The 8643-nt window shown below is 42.6% G+C and overlaps 1 protein-coding gene across 8 annotated transcripts in view; it reads right to left on the bottom strand.

Moving 5' to 3' along the window:
• Positions 1 to 8643, bottom strand: part of foxp2 (forkhead box P2) — a 120046-nt gene that overhangs the window by 6232 nt on the left and 105171 nt on the right. For 7 of the 8 annotated variants that reach the window (XM_014016941.1, XM_014016948.1, XM_014016945.1 and 4 more), the window contains 4 exons: positions 7426 to 7509; positions 2700 to 2910; positions 1785 to 1888; positions 1543 to 1644 (listed from right to left, as the gene is read on the bottom strand). In XM_014016941.1, coding sequence (XP_013872395.1) covers positions 1543 to 1644; positions 1785 to 1888; positions 2700 to 2910; positions 7426 to 7509 — 501 coding nt within the window. The remainder of the gene's footprint in view (positions 1 to 1542; positions 1645 to 1784; positions 1889 to 2699; positions 2911 to 7425; positions 7510 to 8643) is intronic. The other variant, XM_014016944.1, reaches the window with a different exon arrangement.

The following is an 8643-nucleotide window of genomic DNA, read 5'->3' as shown; positions in this document are numbered from 1 at the left end:
ACACACACACACACACACACACACACACACAGCTTGCTGTGTACAGCTCTTATTCCAAGAGAAAAGGGATTCTGGAAAAAAAAATACTCATAAGCAGATCTTGCATCTGACCTGAAAATCCCATGATTTGATTGATCTTAATGCCCATGGCTCTGAATATGATAATTTTAATATTAATGAGCAAATGAGCAGTTTTATTATGCATGCTATAGAGTTAGAACTAATAAGCTTCTGGGTGAGAGAAAAGAGAGAAAGGAAAAGTGGAATGGGGGGGTGGTGGGGGTGCAGATCCCTCTTTTGAGCTGATGAGACCAAGCTGAGATATTAAACTACCTTTCATTTATTTCTCTCTCTTCTCTTGCCCCCCCTCCCTCCGACACATTCTCTCTGTTAATCAAATGACAAGCCCATCGCTGATCATCCCACTAATGCTTACAAAGGGAATCGCGGTGCTGTAGATGTAAATAGATCACCTTGGTTATTGTGCAAGGCGGGAGACATGAGGGGAAGAGATTTCTAAAGTCACTGTGACATCACTGCCGGGAACAATGGGAGCGGCGTTTCAAGTGGTACTGGTTGAAAACGGGAAGCTGTGATGTTTTTTCTGAGGCGCCAAAAAAAAAAAAGAAAAAGAAAAGAAGCCACTATCTTGTCACAACATTATTACACAGTGAAACGCCGCGCGTACAGTAGCTAACAAACTGGAAAGGGGGCACCGGTCTTTTTTTTTTTTTTTTCCGCCTCTCGAGTTGGTGATCACACACACCCATGTGCTCATTTGCATCCCAAATCCAAATTAATTCACTTTGCTAAATCTAGTGTCGCGACATGTCTTGCATGCTGATGAGCGGCTGCTTCGGTTTCCCCTCCAGTGCTCCGTGCAGCCGCAAAGGCTAAAAGGCAGAGAAACAGATGCAGGGGGGATGAAACGCTGAACGCACGGCGATTTTTGTCCCAAATTTTCCCTAGCTTTCACCATCTTACTGCAGGCAGACGCTGCCACAAAGTTGTAGAGACGGACATACAAATGGGTGCTTTTGTGTCGGTAAAGAGCGCTCCCTCCACGACAGGCCCGTTTTCACYCCCCACCGCTTTAGTTCCACCTCCTTAACCCTGCTTTTTGGAAACGGTTTATGTATCTGTGTGTGGACATGTGAGCCTCTGCCAACCTCTTCACACAACTGAGAAAGCTGGTTAACAGGCAAACAGCCATCTTTCCTCGCAATTAACCGATGACGTGCGAGAGAAGGCGGATTCAGCACCAGGAGGGGAGGGGTGTATCTCTTTAACAAAAGGTGCTGATGATGGAGTGGCTGCTGTATAATTAGTGCGTCAGAGCCCTCTCCTCTCCTCGCCAAGACTCCCCTATTAATTGCAGCAAATTAGAAAACGATATCTGAGAGGGGGGGTGATTCTTTCAGCTGTCATTTCCAAACAAAAAAAAAGGGTGGAAAATAAATAAGAGAATAGAATGAGCTCTATTGAGGAGACCAGTTATTTTTGTTGAGTAAATATATGCTTTCAGGTTTCAGGCGAGCTTACCTTCCAAGTTGCGGCGTTGCGTCTGAAGTAGGCGAACGTGCGCGTGAACCAGCTGTAGATTTCGTTAAGCGTTAACTGCATGTCGGCAGAGTCCATGATGGCCTGAAACGAGATGGCGACCGAGGTTTTTTTTACTAACGAGGCGCTGACACGGGCAGGACGGCGGAGAGGGAGAGCCGCCATGATTCCTGCAGCAATTAATTTGAATCTAATCAGGCAAAGTTAATTTATTTCCCACTCACCTGTCTTATGAGGGTTGCATAAGTAAACGGTGGTCTGACATCTGCGTTCTTATAAAACTCGTAGTTTGGGGCAATCTCTGGAAAAATAAATACTGTGTCACCACCTGAAATAATTGGTAAATTTTATTCCTTTAGGTATTGAATTTGCTCAAGGTTTCATCAAATTAAAATAAGAGGGGGGTGGGGGTGGGGGGGTCAAAGAGGAAGAAAAGGGGGGAGAACATCAAATCAGCACTTTCCATGTCTAACAAAATGCATTTTTAATTAATCTCTCTCGTGAGAGATATTAAACACTTTTACTTCCATATATGAGACGTGTGTAGTTAGTTAGGGCCAGGCTGAATAATTGATGCTGCTTCACACTAAACACGGCGAGTAAATATAAACATCAAAGACGGCCCCGTTTAAAATGCAAAGCTTAATACATGGGATGTCTTCATGTAATAAATATTGTATTTTTTTTTCACCATTATTTGAACTTAATTAACATTCATGCAATATTTATGCACGCAGGAAGTTCTTGTCTGTTTACATATCGAGTGATTAAATACAGACTTTTCACACTGGTAAGACCAACAAGCCTCTGTGAATGTGTGGGTATGTTGTGCAGAGAGGATGTGGATGTGTGTGTGTGTGTGTGTGTAGGCTATTCTGAGTTAAGTGCTATTAATCGTCTAGTGCTCAGGATTGAGGTATCACTGTAATTTGCTATTTTAGCATTCATTAAATTTTAATAGAAGCTCTCCTAAAATGAAGGAAAAATGTATTTTTTTCAGTCAAATGCAACACAAACCAATATGTTAAACCCTAAAGCTAAAATTCTCATTATATATAAATGTTTTTTAAAAGTGAATTGATTTGTTTAAAAGTGTGTGTGGAGGTGTGTGGTGTGAAGTGCTGAGTAGTTGGTCCTACCCGACGACAAAGGCATGGAGTATTTGTCCGAGTGGCGTCGGCGCATGGCTCCCATGCTGGGGACGTTGGCTCCGCCCAGTACTGACGGCACCTGTGGCATGGCAGCCATGGGTGTGATGGGGGCCGTGGGCGTGGTGGGGGTCTGAGGTAAGTTGGGGGGCGACGCTGAGGGCAGGTTCTTGGACATGGTGACGCTGGACACCAAGTTGAGCTGCAGGGAGAGGAGGAGAGGCCTGAGTCACGGAGACACGAGCGAGCTCCGTGTGGAGGAGGAGGACGGCGTTAGCTTGTGGTTTCTCTGACAGAGCCGAGTGTGTGCGCTCCCTCCTCTCCAACACAGCTGTGTTTCCACTAACAAGGCTCGTGGAGAGGAGCCAGCCCATCTCCACTAATTACAACCACCAAATTGTATCATAAGAATTCTAATTAGAGCACGCTGTTCAAGATTATCCAACGATCAGCCTCCGTGTTATCCCAGCCCCATCTCTCTTTATCTCTCTATTTATCACACCCTCCCTTCCCTCTCTCACTCCCTGCCTCCCTCCCTCTTTATCTACCCCACTACAAACACTCAGCATTCTTACACGCTAGAGAAACAAGACCCTAAAACTCTTGCCTTTTGCCGTGACCCTGCTCACGCGGTTTATCTGACCCTGTTGAATTTAAAGCTCTTTTATACGAGTTACACTGTCAAAAGAATAAATAGGAAATCCAAACTGTTTGTAGAAAACCACCACAATATACAGTTTTGTATAATTCTAAATGAAAGCTATGGATGGAGGAGTAAAATTAACAGAATTTAAATTTTGCTACAACTACAGCAATCAGTCGTTTCTCTTTAAATTGTTAGAAGATATGAACACTTTTGTTCAGACACCCACAGGTGCTCCCAAATTTTCTAAAGTGAAGTTAAAGTTTTTGCTCCTCCATTTGAAAACATCAGCACACAGTGTTCATTGATACTAATTTTYCTCTCTTATCAGCTCAGAGAGAAGAAAAACTTAGCTTTTTGTCTTAACCTTAAAATTGTGCTGAATCTTTTCTACGATTCAAACAGATTAAGACATTTGAGGCTTCATATTTAAATAAATCAGGTGTCTTATCAGAGTTTATTAAAAAAAAGAACAGAACTTTAATGGGATTTGAACCCTGGCCTCCTGCATGAAAGGTTGTTGCAATTTTCATTACATCGACCAGGAACACCTTGGTAGGGGGGCTATTTTTTTGATATTTTTCATCTAAACACCCTGGGTGCTTAGATTTTTCAATCCATGACCTTCATCCTTCATTTTATTACATAATTAGGCACTCATACTGATACCTAATGTTATTGAATTCAAGATGCAGTAAAAAGGAAGAAATGTACATAGATTTTACAGAGAGGTAAGAGTGACCACAAAGTCTAGACTACAAGTTTTCAGATTTATTTTCTCTTTCTGTTTGATTGGAAAGAACTATGTTTTTAAGAGGCTGACTGTAAACAATTTCCTTAGTGGTGAACACAAAGCTCCAACAGATTTATAAAATCTTAAAAAAAACTTGTTGTGCCATTGCTTTGATGTGAGGATTCAGTCACCTCCTCCAGAAGAGAACTTTGCTGGGAGGCTGCAGTGTGACTTCCACTAGTGAAAGCTCAAAAAAGTTCATGAAGGAAATCYGCACAGACACAAAAACACTCCCTCTACACCGAATCTTCATCTCTGCCGCTCCACATCCTGCCGGTTGTCCAGCTTCTCCCGCCGTTTCTGCGTTTGCCGCCCAAATCTCATGTGAGAGGCTCTAACCGACTGGAAAATTCCTAACTGACCTTTTTAGTCTCTGCGCTAATTTGGYCGGAACGGTAAAGACATCGTTACATATTCAAGCCAAATTGCCTTAATTGTGAGTCTACGAGTGAGATGCATCTGAAGCAGGAGTTTGGATTTAAGTCGACTTGAGAGACGGGGAGGCGCTCAGAAGTGGAGGAGCAGAGCTGAGGAGGAGGTGTTGAGTTGATAGATATGATCAAATGTCAAGTTTGAGAGACTGGTTGATGGAGAGATGTTCAGATGATAATTAAGGATTAAATCAGCTGTAATGAGCAGCTCCAGAACTGGACCTCCGCTGAGGACAGGTCTCCATAATGTCTTGAGCCRTTTTTTCAAAATGTTAAAAAAAACTTCTCTCAAAACAATCACAGTCATTGGGCCTCATGCAAGAACCGTTGGTACACACAGATTTGTTCTTAAGTTGTGCGTACGAGTGATGTAGGAGAATTTGTGGCATTCACCAATGTTTTCGTATTCTAAGTTTTTTCAGATACGAACAAAATTCACGAGTGGTCCAGACCTGTGGTATATTTTACCAGCAGTCAGTCTGCTGTTATCCAGGCGGATTTTATTCACTAATAACTTTATATTTCATTAGTTTGAAGATATTTTGAGTTGAAAATAAATTACACTCCATAATTATGTTGATAATAGGCTATTCTTCTTGAATTAGAGTTATAATTTTAAATGTAATAATTTAGACTAACAATATAAATTGTCCGTCCGTTTTCTGCTGATTATCCGGGATCGGGTCGCGGGGGCAGCAGGAGAGAGACCCAGACTTCCTCTCCCCAGCGACACTCTCCAATTACACTCTGGGGGACTCCGAGACGTTCCCAGGCCAGAGGGGACACATAATCCCTCCAGCAAGTCCTGGATTGTCTCCAAAGTGCCAGACTTATTTTGAAAACATTTTAAAATGCTTATTTCAGAACCGCAACTGAGATAACTTGCGACCGCGTGGTGGGGGTACGGTGCGCGACGATGTGCTTCTGAATACATGAAAATGATTTAACACAGTTGTTTATACTTTTAGCAGCTCTTTTTATTCCACAGCTGACCTGCTAAAAATGACAGATTTTCTTTTCTGGATCTCTGACAGACGGACTTYAATCTCTGAACTTGTAAAGTTTTTCTTTTTAGTTTTCGCTGAGATTTTCATGAATGGACACTTCCTGATATCTGAGGCAGGAAACACAGCCTTATATGGTGTTTTTGGGGTGGTAATTATGCTAATCTCCTCTCGCGTGCACGAGCAGCTGGATACGAACAGGTGGAATTTACGCAGCTCATTTACACACTTTTCCTGAAGATAGAAGAGTTTGTTGAATCTGACGTGACATGTTCGTACGAACCCTTTGTACGAACAAAAGTAAGAGAAATTTAGGATAAGAATACGAACATGTTCTTGCATGAGGCCCATTGTGAGTGTCTCAAACTTGTCTTGAACCTTTTTTAATTTTGTCCCAACCTGCTTCGTTTCAGCAGTCTACTCCAGTAGAAGAAAATAAAAGACATGGGGGTGATTGCCAAGGTGCAATAATAAAAATATAATATAATAAAATAATGTGCATGGTCTAGAACACAGTTTTGTTAGCTGTGCACACAAAAATAAACTGATTATGAACAAACTTATTGAACAAAATGAAGCTGGTCAATCGGTCCCAAATGTTTCAAATTTAAATATTTGAATTTCGCACATTTTCTCGCACTATTGAGCCWAGTTCTCCAACAGTCACAGCTCAGTGAGATTCTACTAATCAAATCTTAAAAAGCTAAGTGTGCCGTAGCCAATCGGATTCTTTGTTGTCCTCTTACATGCCCTCTTACGGGGATGTACAATTAGAACGTTAAAACATAAATCTTCATCTCACCTCCCTTGATAAAGTGGGGAAGCCTTAAAACTGAGGACTTAACTGTTCGTTTAGGAATTCTGTCTGAATTGCCCCCACCATCAAATGCAATTAGCTGCTCTTTCATGTGAGCTTTATGTAATGCAATACTTCATTAGCATCATTCATTCACATTCAGCCACGGATTATAGGCTGCAAATTCTTTATTGGACGAGATGGAACCAAGCTGCTGGAGTTTGAAGGATGGCGAAAAAAAAGATACATAAAGGGAGAGTGGAAAAAAAAAAAAGATTAAATCATAAGAAGGGTTTGATTCCTGATGGAATTATGGAATAATTATGCTATCTTGTCTGCATTCTGTGATGAGAGGTGATTGGGAAAATTATTCTATTGAAAATAGGCACTTACTATGCGGCAGAAAGACGCTAACTATGTTTTGCTAATATTTCGAAACGTCCAAGACTTGGAGGGGGAAGATTGTTTGCCGAAAATGTATAATCTTGATGTCAAATTCAAATACAGCTTGAAGCGTAATCATTCCATCGAAAAGTGGAAAGCAAACGACCAAAAATGCAGTTTTTTTCCCCCGGTGACCCCTTTCAGTTTTTGTCTTCTACTTTAGTGGCCAATTTCAGCTCCGCCGTGTGCATTCACGTCAACATCCCACTGTCTTGGCCGGCGAGCTGTCATTTTCAGCTGTTTGTTGTTAAAATGACACATCTTCTCCTCTGTCATTCCACTTCTGAGTGCCGCTGTGGCCACTGAGCCAAACAGTCATCAGCAGCCAACAGGTTGTTTTGGCTATTATATCTATCACAAAGAAATGACCCCGTCGCTTTAGCCGAGGACTCCGCCGCTCTGCCATCTAATACACTTCCAAACTCTATTGTCCTCTCACAATGCACAATAAGTGATAAGACGCCGATGTAACTCTGTATTACAAATCCCATTCGCACCCCCCCACCTTTTCATCTTCTGTCGCTCACTCGTACGGCRGCTTAAAGTGTTCATTTTCTGTGTGGCTTGTTTCGTGTGTTTATGGGAGGCACAGCAATATGCACTCACTGGTTTGGGAGATGACTTGGGTTCTGAGGGCCGCATGTGCAAGTGGGTCATCATCGCCTGAAGACGCTCTCGCTCTTTAGAAAGCTGTTAAGAGAGAAGGAGAGGAGAGTACATTAGGGTCGATTAGAGAGGAGAGGAAGGAAAGAAGGGAYGATAGGGATGGARGGTAAGGGAATAGAGGGAGACTGGGGGGGGAGAGCAGGTCAGCCAAAACAAATCGCATTTCATCTTAATGTCRATAGCAGAATTTAGGTCAGCGAGACTTTGACAGTAACAAGCCAGTTGGGCCTTAAATTAGGTGGTCCTGAGTGTCTGCTCAAAGTCCTGTGGACACTGTTAGGGGGATGGAGCTGAGCCAGCAGCTGCTGAGAGGTGAAGGGGTCTACCAAACAGGGTGCCGGGCGGCCCCGCCTCCCCGCTCCAGTTAGTGGCCCCAGCCGGTGCTTATCATCAATCTAATTCACGGAGAGTGACAGGGACCGGACCGCGCGWAAGGCTGAACACCCCCTCCCTCGCTACGCAGACACACGAGGACAAAACACACAAACACAACACATACACACAGGTGTACACGTATACTGGGCCTCATTACTGGTGACGGCTCTCGTGGTGAAAAGACAAAGAAAGAGATGATGGGGTTCAAGGAACGGGAGGAGAGAAGAAACAGGACAGGCAGCACGAGTGCATCACTGTAATTGGTCACACTGTTCGGATCAAGCTGCAGCAGTTCAGCTTGTGATGATAAAAACAGAACGAAATGAGAAAATAAAGAAGGTGTTTTACTTTTAAAGAAGCCACTTCAAACACTAACTTYCCACAAATTACACTAAGGGGGGGTCAGATGGCAAAAACACTGCACCACAATCACTATTCTGCAAGTTACTGAACACTAAAACACAAACTACAAGTCAAATAATTATTCCAGATGGATTTTATTTATTTAGTGCAAGTCTGCAATTTTGAGMAAACGATCAGATCTGTCTAAAGACAAAACACAACGAGCACAGAACAATGATCCAAATATGTTCTATAGAGCAGTGTTTCCCAAAGTTGGGGTTGGGACCCAAAGTGGGGTCCCGAAACATCAAGGTGGGGTCCTGAAAAGATTTTCTAAATTAATTGCATTTTTGCCTTAGTTGTTACAAAGATAAAAATTTGATAACAAAGATAAAAAGTTTGGGAACCACTGCTGTAGAGCAGTGGTTCCCAAACTTTTTA

This window comes from Austrofundulus limnaeus, unplaced genomic scaffold (genome assembly GCF_001266775.1).
Source record: "Austrofundulus limnaeus strain Quisiro unplaced genomic scaffold, Austrofundulus_limnaeus-1.0 Scaffold158, whole genome shotgun sequence".
Classification (NCBI taxonomy): domain Eukaryota; kingdom Metazoa; phylum Chordata; class Actinopteri; order Cyprinodontiformes; family Rivulidae; genus Austrofundulus; species Austrofundulus limnaeus.
Note: the sequence above shows the minus strand (reverse complement) of the source record. Positions and strands in the feature narration are given on the sequence as shown.